This window comes from Schistocerca piceifrons, chromosome 6 (genome assembly GCF_021461385.2).
Source record: "Schistocerca piceifrons isolate TAMUIC-IGC-003096 chromosome 6, iqSchPice1.1, whole genome shotgun sequence".
NCBI lineage: Eukaryota > Metazoa > Arthropoda > Insecta > Orthoptera > Acrididae > Schistocerca > Schistocerca piceifrons.
In genome coordinates this window covers 306,912,614-306,936,596 of record NC_060143.1, presented here as the reverse complement: position 1 = coordinate 306,936,596, position 23,983 = coordinate 306,912,614, and the positions used below count along the sequence as shown (strand labels likewise).

The 23,983-nt window shown below is 40.4% G+C and overlaps 1 protein-coding gene across 3 annotated transcripts in view; it reads right to left on the bottom strand.

The window, feature by feature from the left end:
• The window catches only part of LOC124803093 (melanoma inhibitory activity protein 2), a 166,598-nt gene that overhangs the window by 57,344 nt on the left and 85,271 nt on the right, over positions 1-23,983 (bottom strand). For all 3 annotated transcript variants that reach the window (XR_007017204.1, XM_047264245.1, XM_047264246.1), the window contains exon 11: positions 18,305-18,443. Coding sequence is in view for 2 of the 3 variants with exons in the window: in XM_047264245.1 (XP_047120201.1) it covers positions 18,305-18,443 (139 nt within the window). In the remaining variant the exon portion in view is untranslated. The remainder of the gene's footprint in view (positions 1-18,304; positions 18,444-23,983) is intronic.

Genomic DNA, 23,983 nt, shown 5'->3' with positions numbered 1-23,983 from the left:
AAGCAGACAAGATGGATAGAATATCTCGATGCATTTGAGAAAATCATGAACAATTTGCCTCATATGACCACAAACTTTACAACTGCTGGACTAATGTTAGAGAGAAGAGAAAGAAATGAATGGATGGATAAGATTTCAAAGATATCAGAAGAAGAAACCCAATGGCAAGATAAGATAAGAACAGCTTTAATAAATCTGACCGAAAGTGCTAGAAAGAGGACGGTAGATTTTGAAAAAAGAATATTACGCAATCCTTTGGCGTTGGCGAAAGAGTATTGTTACGTACACATACTTGTGCGTCACTGCTAAACAAGACAAATAAGAAATGCAATTGATGTACGAAGGAATTTGAAGTGATTAGGATACCAAATCCAGCAGCATATGTCTTAGGACATCCTGAGATGAGAAATATAAAGGGATTATATCCTCATCACAATTTAAAAAAGTTTCATTCTTGAGGGAATGAAGAAATATAAGATAAGGAAGATAATTTTTCTAATAGTAATATAAGTAACTTTTTCATAATTTCAGTTAAGATTATGATGGGTCAACAGGGATCCATAAGAGATGAATTATAATGATTATGTAAGCTATATGTTTTCTTCCATCAATGTGATTTTGTAAATTCTTAAGGAAAAGTAATTATGATGTTTTTTTAATTTTACTAAATAATATAGTTATATTGCATATCTTTTTCAGTTTTCATGTAATTGTTAGTAATAGGTACATGGGAATATTCATGTTAAAGTATATATATAAAAACAAAGATGATGTGACTTACCAAACGAAAGCGCTGGCAGGTCGATAAACACACAAACCAACACAAACATACACACAAAATTCAAGCTTTCGTAACCAACGGTTGCTTCATCAGGAAAGAGGGAAGCAGAGAGAAAGACGAAAGGATGTGGGTTTTGAGGGAGAGGGTAAAGAGTCATTCCAATCCCGGGAGCGGAAAGACTTAACTTAGGGGGAAAAAACGACAGGTATACACTCGCACACACACCCATATCCAACCGCACATACACAGACACAAGCAGACATCCCTCTTTCCTGATGAAGCAACCGTTGGTTGCAAAAGCTTGAATTTTGTGTGTATGTTTGTGTGTCTAGTGACCTGCCAGCGCTTTCGTTTGGTAAGTCACATCATCTTGTTTCGGGAAACATTCCACGTAGGGAAAACTCTTTGCCTTTACAAATGTCTGGTTGTGTCTATGTATGTGCGGATGGATATGTGTGTGTATGCGAGTGTATACCTGTCCTCCTTTCCCCTTAAGGTAAGACTTTCCGCTCCCGGGATTGGAATGACTCCTTACCCTCTCCCTTAAAACCCACATCCTTTCGTCTTTCCCTCTCCTTCCCTCTTTCCTGATGAAGCAACTGTTGGTTGCGAAAGCTTGAATTTTGTGTGTATGTTTGTTTGTCTATCAACCTGTATATATATATATATATATATCTCTAAAAACAAAGCGAAAGTGCTGGCAGGTCGACAGACACACAAACAAACACAAACATACACACAAAATTCAAGCTTTCGCAACAAACTGTTGCCTCATCAGGAAAGAGGGAAGGAGAGGGAAAGACGAAAGGATGTGGGTTTTAAGGGAGAGGGTAAGGAGTCATTCCAATCCCGGGAGCGGAAAGACTTACTTTTGGGGGGAAAAAAGGACGGGTATACACTCGCGCACACACACACACACACACACACACATATATCCATCCACACATATACAGACACAAGCAGACATATTTCTTTTTATATATATATATTTCCTACGTGGAATGTTTCCCTCTATTATAACTATATATATATATATATAAAAAACAAAGATTCCATGACTTAGCAAATGGGAAAGTGCTGGTAGATAGGCACAATAAAAAACACACAAACACACACACAAAATTTCAAGCTTTCGCAACCAACGGTTGCTTCTTCAGGAAAGAGGGAAGGAGAGGGAAAGATGAAAGGATGTGGGTTTTAAGGGAGAGGGTAAGGAGTCATTCCAATACCGGGAGCGGAAAGACTTACCTTAGGGGGAAAAAAGGACAGGTATACACTCGCACACACACACATATCCATCCACACATATACAGACACTGTCTGTATATGTGGTCCCCATGGCTGGTACCCATGGCTGTTCCCTTTAATTGTTGGTATGTCTGGCCTTCAAAAGTGAAGAAGTTGTGGGTCAGGATGAAGCTGGCTAAGGTAATAAGGAAAGAGGTTTTAGGTAGGGTGGCAGATGATCGGCGTGAAAGGAAGTGCTCCATCGCAGCGAGGCCCTGGACGTGCTGAATATTTGTGTATAAGGAAGTGGCATCAATGGTTACAAGGATGGTTTCCGGGGGTAACAGATTGGGTAATGATTCCAGGCATTCGAGACAGTGGTTGGTGTCTTTGATGAAGGATGGGAGACTGCATGTAATGGGTTGAAGGTGTTGATCTACGTAGGCAGAGATACGTTCTGTGGGGGCTTGGTAACCAGCTACAATGGGGCGGCCGGGATGATTGGGTTTGTGAATCTAAAAACAAAGATGATGTGACTTACCAAACGAAAGCGCTGGCAGGTTGATAGACACACAAACAAACACACAAAATTCCAGCTTTCGCAACCAACGGTTGCTTCATCAGGAAAGAGGGAAGGAGAGGGAAAGACGAAAGGATGTGGGTTTTAAGGGAGAGGGTAAGGAGTCATTCCAATCCCGGGAGCGGAAAGACTTACCTTAGGGGGAAAAAAGGACACGTATACACTCGCATACACACACATATCCATCCGCACATACACAAACACAAGCAGACAAATGTGTGTGTGTGTGTGTGTGTGTGTGTGTGTGTGTGTGTGTGTGTGTGTGTGTGTGTGTGTGGGCGCGCGCGCGAGCGCGAGTGTATACCTGTCCCCTAAGGTAAGTCTTTCCGCTCCCAGGATTGGAATGACTCCTTACCCTCTCCCTTAAAACCCACATCCTTCCATCTTTCCCTCTTTCCTCATGAAGCAACCGTTGGTTGCGAAAGCTTGAATTTTGTGTGTATGTTTGTGTTTGTTTGTGTGTCTATCAACCTCCCAGTGCTTTCGTTTGATAAGTCACATCATCTTTGTTTTTAGATATATTTTTCTCACGTGGAATGTTTCATATATATATTTTCTATGCAATGACACAGCAATATAGCTGATTAATTATTTTAAAGAATAAAGTTAATTCACTGAGTGGATTTTCAGGAAATTTTATTGAGATGGATTACCAACGAAAATATTTAGAAGGACAACGTTGGACCAGATTGAGAAGGATATGTGCGATCGTTGTGGGGTGTTTGGTATTACATTGTAATTATTTGAAGTATGATACATGATGAAGAGAAACGACTGGGCTGAATTTGTGTAGATTCGGGGAAAGTAGATAAATTCGTAATTATATTCTGTAAAGGTAAAGCTAATTTCGCAGACTGATAGAAGTGCGGACTAGTGATGAATTCTGTGAACAGCAATGAACTTCACGTGAAGTGTTGTGTGTTTCCAGGTACAAAATAAATTATGAATATGTGCTGGTGCAGTGTCATAAAAAGAAACTAGTGATGAGACACAAGAGTGGTTATCTATGCACTAATAAGCAAGGATATACTCATGTTCATATCCTAAAACACTTTTGTGTTTCATTGAAGAAAAAGATGAAGTAACGAAAAAGAATTATCACTAGAGTTTACCAAAGACAACAGGTGTGGATACGGTACTCTGATATTAATAAACAAATGTATAAAGGAGAAAAGAATCCATAACTGCAGTGAAAGATTACCCAAATACTGAATAATAAAATGTATATTACTTCTTCCAAATCAAACCAGGAGTGTGAGAATGAAGAGTATATGTACTAACCCTTTCTCTCACAGCACTTTCGCATCAGTAATGATTAGCATCGATACTTTTTCCGGGGTATGTTACATGCTCACACATCACTGCCCTGTGAATGGCCCTATGAGGGTATGAGCCATCTGTTCTCCTACCCGAGGACCAACCCTGTTCCTGACCATCCCTACCATCCCACACGCACAAGCAAGAGGGCCATTCTCCATCTCTACACACACCTGTCCTGCAACTTACATCAGACGTGGCTACCAAGACATCTTCACATTTACCTGACTCCACAAATGCAAGAACACCCTATATAAAGACAATGTCAGATCTGTTACTTAAACGTTTAATTAATTTTTGTAAATTACTGGGTGGAACATAACGTTAAATTAGCCTTGTTCCAGGTTTTCCACAGTTTCCCTCATGAAACCTTGCCCGAATGGGAAGGCTCTTCTGGGACAGTAGGGTCAATTTTGTTACAGTTTTGACCCTGTATTCAGATGGAAACCCAGTTCTAAGCAAAGAAGGGAAAGCAGAAAGGTGGAAGGAGTATATAGAGGGTCTATACAAGGGCGATGTACTTGAGGACAATATTATAGAAATGGAAGAGGATGTAGATGAAGATGAAATGGGAGATACGATACTGCGTGAAGAGTTCGACAGAGCACTGAAAGGCCTGAGTCGAAACAAGGCCCTGGGAGTAGACAACATTCCATTAGAACTACTGACGGCCTTGGGAGAGCCAGTCCTGACAAAACTCTAACATCTGGTGAGCAAGATGTATGAAACAGGCGAAATACCCTCAGACTTCAAGAAGAATATAATAATTCCAATCCCAAAGAAAGCAGGTGTTGACAGATGTGAAAATTACCGAACTATCAGTTTAATAAGCCACAGCTGCAAAATACTAACACGAATTCTTTACAGACGAATGGAAAAACTATTAGAAGCCGACCTCGGGGAAGATCAGTTTGGATTCCGTAGAAACACTGGAACACGTGAGGCAATACTGACCTTATGACTTATCTTAGAAGAAAGATTAAGGAAAGGTAAACCTACGTTTCTAGCATTTGTAGACTTAGAGAAAGCTTTTGACAATGTTGATTGGAATACTCTCTTTCAAATTCTAAGGTGGCAGGGGTAAAATACAGGGAGCGAAAGGCTATTTACAATTTGTACAGAAATCAGATGGCAGTCATAAGAGTCGGGGGACGTGAAAGGGAAGGAGTGGTTGGGAAGGGAGAGAGACAGGGTTGTAGCCTCTCCCTGATGCTATTCAATCTGTGTATTGAGCAAGCAAGAAAGGAAACAAAAGAAAAATTCGGAGTAGGTATTACAATCCATGGAGAAGAAATAAAAACTTTGAGGTTCGCCGATGACATTGTAATTCTGTCAGAGACAGCAAAGGACTTGGAAGAGCAGTTGAATGGAATGGACAGTGTCTTGAAAGGAGGATATAAGATGAACATCAACAAAAGCAAAACAAGGATAATGGAATGTAGTCGAATTAAGTCAAGTGATGCTGAGGGAATTAGATTAGGAAATGAGACGCTTAAAGTAGTAAAGGAGTTTTGCTATTTGGGGAGCAAAATAACTGATGATGGTCGAAGTAGAGAGGATATAAAATGTAGACTGGCAATGGCAAGGAAAGCGTTTCTGAAGAAGAGAAATTTGTTAACATCGAGTATAGATTTAAGTGTGAGGAAGTCATTTCTGAAAGTATTTGTATGGAGTGTAGCCATGTATGGAAGTGAAACATGGACGATAAATAGTTTGGACAAGAAGATAATAGAAGCTTTCGAAATGTGGTGCTACAGAAGAATGCTGAAAATTAGATGGGTAGATCACATAACTAATGAGGAAGTATTGAATAGGATTGGGGAGAAGAGAAGTTTGTGGCACAACTTGACCAGAAGAAGGGATCGGTTGGTAGGACATGTTCTGAGGCATCAAGGGATCACCAATTTAGTATTGGAGGGCAGCGTGGAGGGTAAAAATCGTAGAGGGAGACCAAGAGATGAATACACTAAGCAGATTCAGAAGGATGTAGGTTGCAGTAGGTACTGGAAGATGAAGAGGCTTGCACAGCATAGAGTAGCATGGAGAGCTGCATCAAACCAGTCTCAGGACTGAAGACCACAACAACAACATCGTCTTATAAAGAAAATCCGCACCCAAAAAGAGGGATTGTAATGGATCGTAAATGGTGAAAAACTTTGACTCATGTGCGGCAAATTATTAATGCCGAGAGAAGCATTAAGTGCCTGTGAGAACTGGATGTTCCGTGCTGTGGACACATCTCCCTGGAATAAGTAATCAAAGATGTATACTGGAGGACTCTGTGTGAAGTGATTACAGAGACTGGACGTGTTTTATGGTGGAGAGATTTTGCTATTGTTGTGCGACACTATTACGCTCCATTGTGAATGTTTAGTTAGACGATGGCACAAAAAACAAAGTCAAGAAAATAATACGCATTCGAGGTGTGTATTTATCAATTTATAAAAGATTTGACAAACGTTCTTCAGATGTCACGAGACGTGGATCGACTGGACGTGCAATGTGGAACGATGGTGTGATCCTGCATCTTTTCACGGTCAATATTCTTCAGGAGAATTTCTCAGAAGCAATAAACTTTTCGTTGAAAAAAAAATTGGACACATCAATCCATATGCATCATACAACATAGCACCTAGCTGTGCCGAATGATCTTCGTAGCGAAATAAAGATTTTAGTGATTTCAAGTGGAGCGGTTCCGACGAGGAGTATCAGTGAGATTGATGCTACAGGACATATATCTAGCTCTTCTGTGGCAGTTAACACCAAAGACTTATAGTTTTTAGCTTTTAAAAGACTAAAGCTAAAACCTAAATAAAATCACTGGAAATCAGAACTAAAAACACCAAAAATAAATAAGAAGCTTAGGATTTTCTTAAACAAATTTCTTAAATAAATAAATAAATTAAATAAAAATATAATGAAACTTGCTTAGTGGATGAGTATGGTGTATGATTATAAACCCAAGACAAAGGATCCAAACATGCAGTGAGTATAAGCGGATTCACCATTTCTGAAAAGTATGAAGATTAAACCAGTGTCACACTGTTTTTAAGGACTATGTGACTAAGAGATAATGATCTTCTGGTGGAAATCTGCCACAAGAACATACGATCGAAATCTCTTGATGATATTACAGGAGACGATCAAAATGAAGTGTTGTGGGCATCTGTCCCTGAGGGTGGTTTTGCTTATTCTGCACTGTACACTCATATATGCCACTTCTTTGGGCTATTAAATTTTGCCTTATTTTCCCTCCATCCACCCCCACGCCCTCCCCACCACCATCATCAAGTCCTGATATGGCACCAAGGGGCGGTTATATGACAGGCATTTCCAAAATGACAAGCTGATTTTGATGGTGAAATGCTTCCTGAATAACCAAACTGCAGACTTCTACAATTTTTGCCTAGTAATCCATTGCTTGGGAGAAATATGTCATACTAAAGAGTTAATATGCAGAGAAGGACTAATACCATCAGCAATTTTTGTGATCAAAGCATATTTTTCTTTTTTTGAGTTGATCTTTAAAAAACTATAGCTGACCCTCATACAGCTGCAGGGCTACATTGTTTCAGCCAACTAAACTTTATCAGCACTGCTGCTCAACTAGGGTGAGGGGCCACATTAGGTGGAGTTGGCAAGAGGAGAAAGAAAGTGAGGGGGGGGGGGGAGGGGGATGGAAGGTTGTGAGGAAGGATGGCTGATGTTTGGGAGTGGGAGGCAGCAAGCACTGGGGAGAGGAATGTGGTACCAATAAAGCTTGCTCTGGCACACATAGGAGAAATGCATGTGGCACACGACATTGAGGAATGGACTGGAGAGGGGAATAACACAGAGAAAGAGGGAGACTGGCGAGAAGATGACACCAAATTTTACACAGAACCCTCTCTAACTCAACAGTACACACATCAAAAAAAGCTTTGCATCACCTTGGTTTCGGGAGTTCCGGAACCTGTACAGAAAATTGGAATGCACACCAACATAAATATCATTCCACCCTTTTTACTGCTAAAGAGAACCACACATTGCATTTTGTATCACCATACAGTGCCACCTTCAGAGGTGGTGGTCCAGATTGCTGTACACTTCGGTACCTCTAAACCCAGTAGCACGTCCTCTTGCATCGATGCATGCCTGTATTCGTTGTGGCATACTATCCCCAAGTTCATCAAGGCACTGTTGGTCCAGATTGTCCCACTCCTCAATAGTGATTCGGCGTCGATCCCTCAGAGTGGTTGGTGGGTCACGTTGTCCATAAACAGCCCATTTCTGGGGAAAATGCTGGCCACTCTAGTTGAGCGATGTCGTTATACTGAAGGAAGTCATTCACAAGATGTGCATGACGGGGCACAAATTGTCGCCCATGAAGAAGAATGCCTTGTCAATATGTTGCCGATATGGTTGCACTATCAGTCGGAGGATGGCATTCATGTTACGGCACCTTCCACGACCACCAGCGGCATACGTTGGCCACACATAATGCCACCTTCAAACAGCAGGGATCCTCCACCTTTCTGCACTCGCTGGACGGTGTCTAAGGTGTTCAGCCTGATCAGGTTGCCTCCAAACACATCTCTGATGATTGTCTGGTTGAAGGCATATGTGACACTCATCAGTGAAGAGAACATGATGCCAATCCTGAGCAGTCCATTCGGTAAGTTGTTAGGACCATCTGCACCACGCTGCATGGTGTCATGGTTGCATAGATGCACCTCGCTATGGATGTCTGGAGTGAAGTTGCGCATCATGCAGCCTATTGCACACAGTTTGAGTCATAACTCCACATCCTGTGGCTGCACAAAAAGCATTATTCAACATGGTGGCATCGATGTCAGGGTTCCTCCGAGCCATAATCCATAGGTAGTGGTCATCCACTGCAATAGTAGCCCTTGGGCAACCTGAGCGAGGCATGTCATTGACAGTTCCTCTCTCTCTCTCTGTATCTCCTCCATGTCCGATCAATGTTGCTTTGGTTCACTCCGAGATGCCTGGACACTTCCCTTGTTGAGAGCCCTTCCTGGCACAAAGTAACAATGTGGATGCAATCTAACCGCGGTATTGACCCTCTAGGCATGGTTGAGCTACAGACAACATGAGCCATGTATCTCCTTCCTAGTGGAATGACTGGAACTGATTGCTTGTCGGGCCACTTCCGTCTAGTATGTGCTGCTCATGGAGGGTTGTTTACATCTTTGGGTGGGTTTAGTGATGTCTCTGAACAGTCAAAGGGACTCTGTCTGTGATACAATATCCACAGTCAATGTCTATCTTAAGGTGTTCTGGGAACTGGGGTGATGCAAAACTTGTTTTGGTGTATGTATAAAACTCAGCATTATCACCAGCAATCACAATGGTAGTGACCACACACAAAGGGATTATTTTTACATGGCATTGTATTTGCCATTGTGTGTAGCTGTTAGCGCACTACTTCCAAATACCTGGCTGCAAGGAAAATGAAGCACCACATGTAGTCAAGTCGGTCTAAGATGGACCCTGATAGCAGACAGCACTGTTGCCAGCTTTCAAATGCAAAGCACAAGCAGCTGCAGGTGAAAACAATGGTTGTGTACATAGCACCAGCACTGTTGTGGTATTACCACAGAGACGTTTACAAAATCATGTTCTATGACTTGTTGAGGAAGGCACACAAAGTCCCTAACCCAGGCACTGCAACTGTCAGCGATCTTATGGTGACTCGACTATAGACACCAGTGCGTACCTCACATTCACTTTTAAGAAACAACACAAATGCAACTAATTATTTTTACTCTTTTTTTCAATACTGTAGTATACTTAATTATTAATCCTATTCAATAACTTTCTAATCATGTGCCTACAAACCACCCACCCCATGTCATGATCCCTCCTCACCTCCACATAAATTCTAAAATTTAGAGTGTAATAACGTATGGAAACGTCTGGTTGAGAATCACAAATTATTTAGGAATAAAGGAGATGACTCACGTAAAGGCAGAAGCAGAAGGGCTGTGTTGTCGACAGGTACACAGTCAAAAGGTACAGTGCTTTACTTTGCCAGCTTTCAGAATGGAATTCCTTTCCCAAGATGTAGGAGAAGCATGCACACATACACACTCACTCACATGCACATACCTGTCTCACTACCTTGTGCCCACTCAACTGCCACCTCTTTCCTGATCTGTGGTGAGTATACTGGTGTGAGGTGGGGATGCAGTGTGGGATGGGGTGAGGGATGGAGAGAGGACAGGGGCAGGGGTTGGGGGGGGGGGGGGGGGTTGGGAGGAAGCGTCTGTCAGTTCATGGGAGAGTGGAGAGCCATCAGTGGGCTAGCTAGGGGTGCGGGTAGAGGTGGCACGTGGCAGATGGCTGAGCACTTTATTTCACAGACTAGGGTGTGAGATGGCAGCTCACAACTAGCTGACATGTACTGGGCGGGGGTAATGAGAAAGGGGTGGTGTACACACACACACACACACACACACACACACACACACACAATTTGGTGGAGGGTGGGGGGATAATGAGTTACCTTAGTTTAGGCCAGGGAGGTCACAGGAGCAAAGATTGTACTGTAAGTTTAGTTCCTATATGAGCTGCTGGTGGTGGGGAGGATCCGTGCCATCTGGATTCTCCCCACCACCACCAATTTTTTGAGCTGTGCAGGCATGAGCTATCCTTACAGCACATCCTTTGCTCCCATAATATCTGTGGCCTAAACCTGAGGTATCTCGCTGTCGTCCCACCCCCCACCAAATAGTGTGTGTGTGTGTGTGTGTGTGTGTGTGTGTGTGTGTGTGTGTGTGTGTGTACACCTCCCCTCACCCATTATCCCTACCCTATACATGTCTTCTAAATATGTGCTGCCATCTCTCACCCTAGTCTGTGAAATTGAGTGGTCAGCTGTCTGCCATTTGCCCCCTCTGGCAGTCAAATGAGCACAATCTAGGGAGACGGGTGTGTACATGTGTGTGTGTGTGTGTGTGTGTGTGTGTGGGCGCGCGCGCGCGCGCGCGCGCATTTCTCCTACAGCTTGAGAAAGGAATTCCGTTCCGAAAGCTAGAAAAGTAAAGCTCTGTACCTTGTGTGTATCTGTTGACGACACAGCGCTTCTGCCTTTAGGTGAGTCGCCTCCTTTACTCCTAAATAATTCGAAACCTTTACTCCTCAATAATTCGAAATTTAAAGTGTTTAAGAAAATTAAAGTTTTACAAACTGGTTGAAAAATCATACTGTTTCCTCTTATGCAGCAATTCTCAACCCATACTGTTTCCTCTTATGCAGCAATTCTCAACCTTCTTATCTGTGCGGACCACAGCTTTGATCCCGATTAACTAAATATACAAGTAAAAAAATATAAACACACACACACACACACACACACACACACACACACACACACACACACCAGCACACTTAATTAGTTAAACATAAAAAACACATTGCACAGAAAGGACTCAAAATATCTTTACATTTTACTTATAAGGAAAAGATTTTTATTGTGTCACAACTGGATGAAAACTCAAAATCAGATGGTTAATGTTAAAAAGAACTCAATAAGCTTTACGACATTGTTTGTCACCCATGACAGAATGACATCTGAACTAAAATTGGTCAAAGCACTATCTACATTCAATCTATTACTGTATTTCTTTTTCACAAAAAGTAAAGTTGGAAAGGCCAATTGACATACACTGTTTGTCGAAAAATCCCGTCAAGTCTTACTCCACGCAAATACCAGGACGGTTCCTTAAAAGAGTCATGATCACTTCCTTCCTCCCCAGTAGTAATAAATCTAATCAAAGCTCTGTCTCTCATAGTTTTAGCCATGGATGAGATATAAAACACTAACTTCCCTTCCTCCTCCTTGTGGGTCAAGATTTTAAATGAGCAAAATTCAAGCGACGAATTCTTGTGAACACTTGTGCCCGAAAACAATCAATTCTACAAATTACGATCGGTTTGTTACAAGTTACAGTATAAACTTGCTTTTACGTTCCCGGAATTAATGTTTTCCCGCCGTTTACGACATTTTTTATCACTCCCTTCAAATTTCCTATGTTCACAATGTTAATTCGCATTCGTTTTTACAGTAAAATATCAGTAATTTTCCCACAATTTACGTTTTATGAAACAATGTGCGTGGAGAAAAAAAACTGGCGTGATTGACATAGAATGACATAGGCACAGCATTTGCCTTCAGGTAGTGTTTACATACATTTACATTTAACTTTTGTGACACCAGTGTGCTCCACTCAGCAAATCTTGTCGGGGGTGGGGGTGGGGGTGGGGGGTGGGAGGGGACGGGACGTGATTTGTATCCTGTTGTTGCCAACCACTCCTCGGTGTGGTGGCTGATGGGAGTAACTATTTCGATAGAAGATGGAAGAATGCACAACTTCTGAGGAACATTCATTTGTTTCGAGTTGGTATCAACTTTACCGGTCACAGTACTGTGTGCTACAATAGGTAGTACCCTTACTTTATTGTACCCGCATCGTTTCGGCGTTAACTTCACCCTGGGATAATGATCGCATACAGAGGATATTCATTTTCCAATATTTGTAACTTGCTTAAAACAGTAGTTTCCTTTATGGTTCGTATACACATTGTACAGTGTTGTTTGCTATCTGAGGTTGGCAACGTAACAAGCCAGTTCCTACAACCAAAGTGAGTCAATTCCAGTCGACACAGCTGCTCTCGACAACTGCCGTATGAAGAGTTTGTATTTGTTACTTTGTTTGTGTGTACTGCGTAATGTGTTCATAGTCTTGTGTAAAGTGACCGAAGTCTGTGGTTAGTTGTTTCTTTCACATTGTTGTTTTCTGTCACAGTTTAGGATGGAAAATGCCGGTACTGCCAAAAGAGACAGGAAAACCCTTTCTATGGAAGAAAAAGTCAAAATTTTGGAAAGAGTTGATGCTCACCGTGGAACACATGTTGCAGTAGCACAGAGTTTAGGGATACCGGTATCTACATTGAACACTATTGTGAAAAACAGAAAGGCTATTTTGGAAAGCGTAAGTAACAGTGGGCGGGGAGGGGGGGGGGGGGGGAGAGAGGGGGGGCGGGAATTATGCCAGATATTCTAAATACGCAGAACTGGAAGAAATTACGAAGCACTGGTTTCAGGCAGCACGCGCGTCCAATGTTCCAATAAATGGTGTGATGTTAGGAGAAAAGGCGCTGAAAGCCGCCAAGGTACTTGGAATTGAGGACTTCACAGCATCAAACATGTGGATAGACAGATTCAAGAAGCAGTACAATGTAGTGTACAAAACTGAATGTGGTGAAGAAAATAGTGTGGACATAATATCTGTTACAGAATGGCAGAGTGGCAGATTACAAGACCTTTTGAAACAGTATAAACTGAAGGATACCTTCAATATTAGCGAAACAGGTCTCTTTTACAGAGTATTGCCAAATAAAATGCTTGCCTTTAAAGGAGAAAACTGACATGGAGGTAAGTAAACACAGCAAAGTTCGCCTGATTGTAATGTTAGGCACGAATGTGGATGGTTCCGAAAAAATTAAACCGTTTGTGATTGGCAATCCCAAAAAACCACGATGTTTTAAAAACATAAAAACACTAGCAATGGACTACAGTGCCAATAAAAAAGCATGGATGACGTCGGAATTACTCGAGAAACAATTGCATTGTCTTGATGCAAGAATGAGTACTCACAACAGAAAAATTCTCCTGTTAGTGGATTGTTGCCCTGCATATCCCAGAAATATTAGCCTATGTAATGTGCAATTAGAGTTTCTGCCCCAAACTGCACGAACAAATTACAGCCTTTGGATTTGGGTATCATCCATGCCTTCAAAACACACTATAGGAAGGTGATTGTGCAGAAGGCATTAACTTTGATGGAAGTTGGGAAAAACCCAGTCTCCTTCAATGTGTCAATTTTAGATGCTTTGCATTACATTGTGAAGGCATGGACAGAAGTTAGGGCGGCCACCATCTTCAATTGTTTCCGAAAAGCGGGATTCATCGAAGCCGACAACGGAAATGGATTTGACACACCAGACGTGAGTGTTAGTGACAGTAGTGAAAAACTGCTTGCATCGTCTTGGGAAAAAGCTGCAGCTTCAGAAACCGGTTCATGATTTCTTACACATTGACAACTACGTTGTCATTGTGGAAAGTGTTTCTGTTGACGACATTACTGCCTTTCACACACAAGAAAACGCAGAAAGTGACAGTGATAGTGATGAGTACAGTGAGGTTCCCTCATTTGCAGTTGTTAATGCAACAGTGGAAACAATTAAAAAATATATTTCAGCTGCAGATGTTAATGACAAAGTTTTCCATTGTGTTTATGAACTTGAAAACCACACTGAAAAAATTCACCAGACAAAATTAAAACAACCCACAATTTTGGATTTTTTTTGCCAGAAAATAGTAACTACTGTACCCATTTGTTAATGTTGTGTTTATAGACCAGCCAAATTAAAGGCCAGCATAATAAATATAAATGGTGTTTTAATGTTTTGTAAATGTGTGCATAAAATTCTTAGGTGTAGTATAGTTTCCTTCCCTGTAATTTTGGCTGAGGATACAGACCGATCTCTGTCGTAACCCCAATGTCTATGATTTGAAAGTGTCAGTTTGGCTGGGAGCTGACTAAATCAGCGAGTGTGAAATAAAGGCTGCAGTGACAGATTGATCTGTAGTGTAATGCCATATTTAACACACTTTACAATATTTCATGCACCTATATATGCAAAATCAAAAACAACAAGATAAATAGCTGGTACTGTATACATTTGCTGACATCACTTTCGCAGCAAAGTTACACTAAAAATGATGCAGTTTAGAGAGATCTTTAATGCAGTATACACTTGACATGCACTTTTTATAGGCATTGAATATAAATACTAAAACTGCCAACTGCATCACTTTAGCTTTGCATACACGTAAATCAACATGGTGGCCGGGTGGTTTGCGTTGTTTTTAATGTGATTTGTTGTGCTAAAGTGTCGGTGAATGTCATGTCACCTGCTAAACATAACACTACATGATAACATTTAATAAAAAAAAATTCCCTGATGAGTATTTTTTTGCCTATTATCTACATATATCACACAAAACTACGAAAATGGAAAATGGGGCCCATACACAACCAGTAAAACTTACAAAAGTCATTTCTCACATTCCACATTTTCCCACAGTTTATGCCTTTTTTTTCCCCCAAGTCCCTAGAAAAGTGTAAAAGCGGGGTTTTACTGTGTGTTCTTACACCATGAGCAGCCTGTTAAGTTTGTGCCCCAGCCCTGGAGCACAAACTGTAGGGGTGTGCCTTTACTGCCAGCACATCTTAGAAGCTTCTTTATATCTATTCTTCCCTTGTGAATGGTATAGGATAGTAATAGGACATTTCAACTCTTATTCCATTCTGTAATCGCTGATCATGATAACTGACGAGTGAAACCTCTGAAGAGCCTCATTAATTTTCTCTTGTCTTTGACTCTTGACCAGCATTCGCGGCTCAATGCCACACTTCCCACAAGTGGGCCATGGCCCATGGGTTGGGAACCGCTGCTCTAATGAATGGTACTACAAATTCTGCTCAAGCAGATATCCCGTTTTGTGAATACCAAGGTATATCAATAGTCAAAGAGATTTAACCCTACTTACAGAGTCTCAACCTCTGCCTAGGATATGCTTCAGTAATGTTGACAATTCAATGAAAACCACTTGCATCATCTGCCTTTAGGTATGATTTTATTCTGTTTTCTATTCTTGTGTAGGTCATTACTTGGCAGATTTTACAAATCACACAATGATTCTTTGTTTCCTATTTATATCCATTGACAGTCTGAAGATGGCCACTGGCTGGCTGAAATCTATTACAGCATTGTGTTATGTTCTTGTGACAGTGTCAAAAGTATTAAAAATAAAAGGACATAATTTAATCACTTAATCTTCAAGACAGTATGCCATTTTTCCATTGATTTGTTCTTTTTACTATTTTGTTGGCATCCCTGTTCCTCCAAGATGATAGGGCCTGTACTTCCTGATATATTCTCTCTTCAACAATCCTTTGAAATTTACAGCTAAATTGTCCTAACTAAGGCTGCTGTGCTGAGACAATGTAGTTGTCTATATGTTTGTCCCTATGTGTTCTAACAATGACTGGTTCTTCATATGCTGATATTCTATATTCCAGTTCTTGTCTACATGCCTAACTCACTGCTCAATACCTCCACTATTTGATCAACATCTTTATACAATTATTTATTAAGATGGTATCAGCTCGTTAGAATGAAATTACAATGAAATGAACACCCTTAGCTGCTTACAGGCGTTGACATACGTCAACGGGGACAGATGAAAATGTGTGCCCCGACCGGGACTCGAACCCGGGATCTCCTGCTTACATGGCAGACATTCTATCCATCTGAGCCACCGAGGAAGAAGAAGATGGTCAAGCGGCCGGTAAGCCTTAACTGTATATTTATTAAGATGGTATCTGTTCTTTCGGAAATAATAAATATACAGTTAAGGCTCACCGGCCACTTGACCATCTTCTTCTTCTGTGCGAATGCACAATCATTGCCCGAACTCTTACGGGAACCGGCAATGTTCTTTCGGAAATAATAAATATACAGTTAAGGCTCACCGGCCACTTGACCATCTTCTTCTTCTGTGCGAATGCACAATCATTGCCCGAACTCTTACGGGAACCGGCAAACGCGCAGCGAGTAATGAGTATAATGGGCGGGGGCACCACGAATGTAGTGCGGGACAATACGTTGAGAATGTGGGTTTCGCGAGAGGCGTGCCAGAGATAAATCCCTGCAGTCGTGCTATCCTCTGTGTCCTCGGTGGCTCAGATGGATAGAGCGTCTGCCATGTAAGCAGGAGATCCTGGGTTCGAGTCCCGGTCTGGGCACACATTTTCATCTGTCTTTGTTGATGTATGTCAACACCTGTAAGCAGCTAAGGGTGTTCATTTCATTGTAATTTTTATACAATTAGCTGCTTCTATTCCAACCTGGTTTTTCCAGTATTGCATCAAATTTGTTAATTACAGCTGCATACATGGTGCATATAAGAGTGAAATGTCAATGAGATGTACAAGAGACAGGAAGACAAGTGTCTTTATAACTGTTCGTATATGTAAAAGGACATCCGAAAAGTTCAATGAATGGTCTCACAAAATAAAAAAACAAGAGTTACAAACAAAATACCTTTTCTTTACTGCCCTTCAGAGTAATTACAATTAGCTGCAACATACTTCTGACATCAGTAGCTAAGCTGTTGAAAACTATCAGCAAACGCTTCTTGTGGAATTGCTCTAAGCATCGTGGTCATGTGTGTGCATCAATACAGGAGATAAGACCGATGTTACAAGTATGATGCAGAGACTAAGCAACAGTCAGTGGTATGGAACTCACTGTTTTCCTGGTCTTCCAAGAACAGTCAGCGGCCAAAATTCAAGATTATGAAACATTATTATCTTTTTCAACATCAAGGGCTTGATATATCATCATGAATTTCTACTCAAGGGAGGTGGGAAAAGTGATGAACACCATACCACTGATAGTCACTTGCTCTCCAGATCATACTGTAGCACCAGGTCTCATCTCCTGTAATGATGTTGATAACCAACAATGTATGACCACAATGCCTCGAGCAATTCCACAGGAATCAATTGCTGACAATTTTCAATAGCTTTACAACCAATGTCAGAAGTGTGTTGTTGCTAACAAAGGCCAAGCAAAGTTATTTTGTTTGTAACTATTGTTTCCTTTATTTTCTGAGATCATCCACCTAACTTTACAGACGCACTCTGTATTCTAAGCAAATGAAACTATACACCAAACTCCAAATATTCAGGTGTGGCCTATCTAGCTTGCAGATTATTCAAACATAGTTTGCCTATTTTCGAGAAATAATAAAAATTTACCCCGAAGTATTATGTTATAATTAGCATATTCCATTAAGAACACAACTTTCTGGTTGTGAAGACATAGGTGATGAAAACATCGGTGGGCAGTTAAACAGAGATGTCTATGAACTGGGATTTGAGCACCTAAGTGAAGTGGATATAGTGAAAAATATGTATACAGTAGACAAAGAGAACAAAGACAGGCAACCAAAATACCTGTTACTACCAACCCTGAAAATTATTTCCCCAAAGTGAACTGAAAGGAAGAGATACAAAATATGATGTTTTATGTGTAATTTTGTAAATAATTTGTCAGTTTCTGGACAGCAATGTGTAACTAATGCAATGAGCTGCCAAATGTGACACACAGCATGTATTGTAAATACATTAAATAGCAGCATGATACTCTGCATATTATCCAGGACTTTCAGATCTCATATAAATGGAGCCCTGAAAGAAACTGATAAATTTTCATGTATATCACTTTTTCTTTGCAGATCTGCTATATATGTGTATACTCACCTTTGTAACTGGGTTTCTTTCTCTTTGAAATAATTTGACAGTACTTCTAAACGTGTCTGTGCTTCTAATTTATCTTTTTCAGCTTCCTCATACTTTGATTGCAAAGTTTTTACTTCCTCCTTAATGACTCTCACGTGATCTGAATGTAAAAAGACACCATAAAAAGTATTAATTAATACAATTAAGAAATCTGATTAACATAAAAAAATGCAATTTGTCATTTCAAAGACAGTTTTATCCAAAAGGTCTGGTTCAATAATGTGACAAAAACATAGCTACTAAACAGCTACTGACAATAAGCAAAGATAAATGCCTCATGATTCTGTCTTTGTACAGTTCAAATAAATTTAGTAGTATTGTTTATGGAAGCTGGTGACCACACAACACCCTTTTGCACGACATAATTTGGGACAACAGACATAGTGACAGGGAAGGGTCCATTTTGGAGAAAGCTTGACACACAACTATTGTCAAAGAATTGTTTTCAAGTCAAGTGCAAGTTTGCTTTCAGCAGATGATGTGCTCCAAGAGCAGTTATGGTCTGCAAGAATAATAAAATAAATAATCCACAAAAGTTAGCAATTAAGGGGCACATGTGTTGCATTTCATTGTGAAGTACATTCTGAGATAGTAACTGTTCAGTCAACTATATATTTGCAGCAAATAAATTTAAAATGTCTGAAATTCCACAAATTAAATGCAGTATCTTTATAGCCGTACCGTAGGTGCAACCACAACGGAGGGGTATCTGTTGAGAGGCCAGACAAACGTGTGGTTCCTGAAGAGGGGCAGCAGCCTTTTCAGTAGTTGCAAGGGCAACAGTCTGGATGATTGACTGATCTGGCCTTGTAACAATAACCAAAACGGCCTTGCTGTGCTGGTACTGCGAACGGCTGAAAGCAAGGGGAAACTACAGCCGTAATTTTTCCCGAGGGCCTGCAGCTTTACTGTATGATTACATGATGATGGCGTCCTCTTGGGTAAAATATTCCGGAGGTAAAATAGTCCCCCATTCGGATCTCCGGGCGGGGACTACTCAAGAGGATGTCGTTATCAGGAGAAAGAAAACTGGCGTTCTACGGATCGGAGCGTGGAATGTCAGATCCCTTAATCGGGCAGGTAGGTTAGAAAATTTAAAAAGGGAAATGGATAGGTTGAAGTTAGATATAGTGGGAATTAGTGAAGTTCGGTGGCAGGAGGAACAAGACTTCTGGTCAGGTGACTACAGGGTTATAAACACAAAATCAAATAGGGGTAATGCAGGAGTAGGTTTAATAATGAATAGGAAAATAGGAATGCGGGTAAGCTACTACAAACAGCATAGTGAACGCATTATTGTGGCCAAGATAGATACGAAGCCCACGCCTACTACAGTAGTACAAGTTTATATGCCAACTAGCTCTGCAGATGACGAAGAAATTGAAGAAATGTATGATGAAATAAAAGAAATTATTCAGATTGTGAAGGGAGACGAAAATTTAATAGTCATGGGTGACTGGAATTCGAGTGTAGGAAAAGGGAGAGAAGGAAACATAGTAGGTGAATATGGATTGGGGGACAGAAATGAAAGAGGAAGCCGCCTGGTCGAATTTTGCACAGAGCACAACATAATCATAACCAACACTTGGTTTAAGAATCATGAAAGAAGGTTGTATACACGGAAGAACCCTGGAGATACTAAAAGGTATCAGATAGATTATATAATGGTAAGACAGAGATTTAGGAACCAGGTTTTAAATTGTAAGACATTTCCAGGGGCAGATGTGGACTCTGACCACAATCTATTGGTTATGACCTGTAGATTAAAACTGAAGAAACTGCAAAAAGGTGGGAATTTAAGGAGATGGGACCTGGATAAACTAAAAGAACCAGAGGTTGTACAGAGATTCAGGGAGAGCATAAGGGAGCAATTGACAGGAATGGGGGAAATAAATACAGTAGAAGAAGAATGGGTAGCTTTGAGGGATGAATTAGTGAAGGCAGCAGAGGATCAAGTAGGTAAAAAGACGAGGGCTAGTACAAATCCTTGGGTAACAGAAGAAATATTGAATTTAATTGATGAAAGGAGAAAATATAAAAATGCAGTAAGTGAAACAGGCAAAAAGGAATACAAACGTCTCAAAAATGAGATCGACAGGAAGTGCAAAATGGCTAAGCAGGGATGGCTAGAGGACAAATGTAAGGATGTAGAGGCCTATCTCACTAGGGGTAAGATAGATACCGCCTACAGGAAAATTAAAGAGACGTTTGGAGATAAGAGAACGACTTGTATGAATATCAAGAGCTCAGATGGAAACCCAGTTCTAAGCAAAGAAGGGAAAGCAGAAAGGTGGAAGGAGTATATAGAGGGTCTATACAAGGGCGATGTACTTGAGGACAATATTATGGAAATGGAAGAGGATGTAGATGAAGATGAAATGGGAGATATGATACTGCGTGAAGAGTTTGACAGAGCACTGAAAGACCTGAGTCGAAACAAGGCCCCCGGAGTAGACAATATTCCATTGGAACTACTGACGGCCGTGGGAGATCCAGTCCTGACAAAACTCTACCATCTGGTGAGCAAGATGTATGAAACAGGCGAAATACCCTCAGACTTCAAGAAGAATATAATAATTCCAATCCCAAAGAAAGCAGGCGTTGACAGAGGTGAAAATTACCGAAATATCAGCTTAATAAGTCACAGCTGCAAAATACTAACACGAATTCTTTACAGACGAATGGAAAAACTAGTAGAAGCCAACCTCGGGGAAGATCAGTTTGGATTCTGTAGAAACACTGGAACACGTGAGGCAATACTGACCTTACGACTTATCTTAGAAGAAAGATTAAGGAAAGGCAAACCTACGTTTCTAGCATTTGTAGACTTAGATAAAGCTTTTGACAATGTTGACTGGAATACTCTCTTTCAAATTCTAAAGGTGGCAGGGGTAAAATACAGGGAGCGAAAGGCTATTTACAATTTGTACAGAAACCAGATGGCAGTTATAAGAGTCGAGGGACATGAAAGGGAAGCAGTGGTTGGGAAGGGAGTAAGACAGGGTTGTAGCCTCTCCCCGATGTTGTTCAATCTGTATATTGAGCAAGCAGTAAAGGAAACAAAAGAAAAATTCGGAGTAGGTATTAAAATTCATGGAGAAGAAATAAAAACTTTGAGGTTCGCCGATGACATTGTAATTCTGTCAGAGACAGCAAAGGACTTGGAAGAGCAGTTGAATGAAATGGACAGTGTCTTGAAAGGAGGATATAAGATGAACATCAACAAAAGCAAAACAAGGATAATGGAATGTAGTCTAATTAAGTCGGGTAATGCTGAGGGAATTAGATTAGGAAATGAGGCACTTAAAGTAGTAAAGGAGTTTTGCTATTTAGGGAGCAAAATAACTGATGATGGTCGAAGTAGAGAGGATATAAAATGTAGGCTGGCAATGGCAAGGAAAGCGTTTCTGAAGAAGAGAAATTTGTTAACATCAAGTATAGATTTAAGTGTCAGGAAGTCATTTCTGAAAGTATTCGTATGGAGTGTAGCCATGTATGGAAGTGAAACATGGACGATAAATAGTTTGGACAAGAAGAGAATAGAAGCTTTCGAAATGTGGTGCTACAGAAGAATGCTGAAGATTAGATGGGTAGATCACATAACTAATGAGGAAGTATTGAATAGGATTGGGGAGAAGAGAAGTTTGTGGCACAACTTGACCAGAAGAAGGGATCGGTTGGTAGGACATGTTTTGAGGCATCAAGGGATCACAAATTTAGCATTGGAGGGCACCGTGGAGGGTAAAAATCGTAGAGGGAGACCAAGAGATGAATACACTAAGCAGATTCAGAAGGATGTAGGTTGCAGTAGGTACTGGGAGATGAAAAAGCTTGCACAGGATAGAGTAGCATGGAGAGCTGCATCAAACCAGTCTCAGGACTGAAGACCACAACAACAACAACAACAACAACAACAACAACAACATCTTTATAAGATTCTCTGACAATTTAGTGGTCAAACAAATTTCACTGCAATCATAATACTTTAAGAATATGGGCAAAGTGATACTGTAAACTAGCCATAATAAATGCACAGGCCCTCCAGTTCTGCTACAACTACTACCAGTGCCAACTGTGACAAGAACTACAGAAAGTCCAACAGCAAAGCATTTGTGGCTGTCGTTGCTATTTAAAATACCTTTTGCCTCGAACAGAGAAAGAAATACGTGTTATGATAGTTCTACTGCTTCCCAGTTCCAGGTGGGCATTTTTCAATATTCAAAAACCATTCATTTAGTGAGGCCTAGGCTACAGCATCATTCATAGTACTTATAACTTGCCCACAGAAGAAATACGAAACTACCTAATATGTCATATTAGTTTTTCTGTGTCACTTTAACAAATTGTAAATCAGCTTTACTTTTACACCATTTGGAAACAGCACTCCTATGATGTCCACTTAACACAATGAAGGTAGGAACTGAACTTCTATGACTTCTTTACACTTCTTTAAATGCAATGCTACACTGGCATGCTTTCTGCAAGGCAATCAAAGCTGTCACAATCTATGTTGCAGTTACTTTTCAATACACATAAATGTTCAAAGCAGAGGTCATTTTCTGGTAACACATGAAGTTAGTGACTTTCTAGCTTACTCAATGGCATCTTTTGCATTACAAGATACTTGTTTTGAATAGTTCAGTACAATCATAATTCAAAAGAGTGCAATTATCCATCACACAACAGAGTCCACCTCTGTAGCTGAGTGGCTGGGGTCTGGGTTCAATTCTCGGCTGGGTTGGAGATTTTATCTGCTTGGGGACTGGGTGTCATGTTGGCCTTATCATCATTAATGCTCAAGTCACCGAAGTGGCATAAAATAAAAGACTTGCACTAGGTGCCCGAACAATTCCAGATGAGTTGTCCCAGCCAATTAGGTCAAGTGATCATTTCATTTCATATCATATCACAAAACAGACACACTTAGAAATTTTATTATTTTAATCATGGTTTTAATTTTCAGCAAGCAGAGTATATACTTCTCAGAATAAAGTTTTAATCTGAAAAACACTTAGAAAGATTCAAAATCCCCAACTGCTAAAAACTTCTTTGTAAAATTTTGGTGACAAGAAATTTAGCCCAAAATAATTACAACACAAATTGGATGGAAACTGTTTTCTTCATGGGTGGTTTATTTTTTTAGTTTTCAATATTTTTAAACACAACATGAATTACATATTAAATATTAAGAGAAGAAAACATTAAGTACTACTTGATTTCCACAGTACAATAAATTTAAATTGTTCAAAACAATAGAGTGCATATTGCTGTGAAAAAAGCCATTTTTTGACTTTGTCTCCCAATCTCTTCAAAGTTACGTTGGAATACGCCACTAATTTTAGTCTGTAAATAGCAATTCATTCCTTGCTCACAAAGTCATTCGGCAATCAGTGTTTCCATAAACTTAATGCCAAAACAGAAAACAAATCTGCCAATTCTCACTGCCAACAACTGAGGTTACTACAATCACCAACATGTGACACAGGAATTAAGCCCAAAGTGTCTTACACAGTATTTGTAACTTAAGAGATTTTTATGGCATCTAGGAACTGGCTGGTATACATAATGAATTTTCTGACTTGTCAATATCAACAGTTCTACAAGCTGGTGGATGAAAAATTGTCGAAAACTGATGCTAAC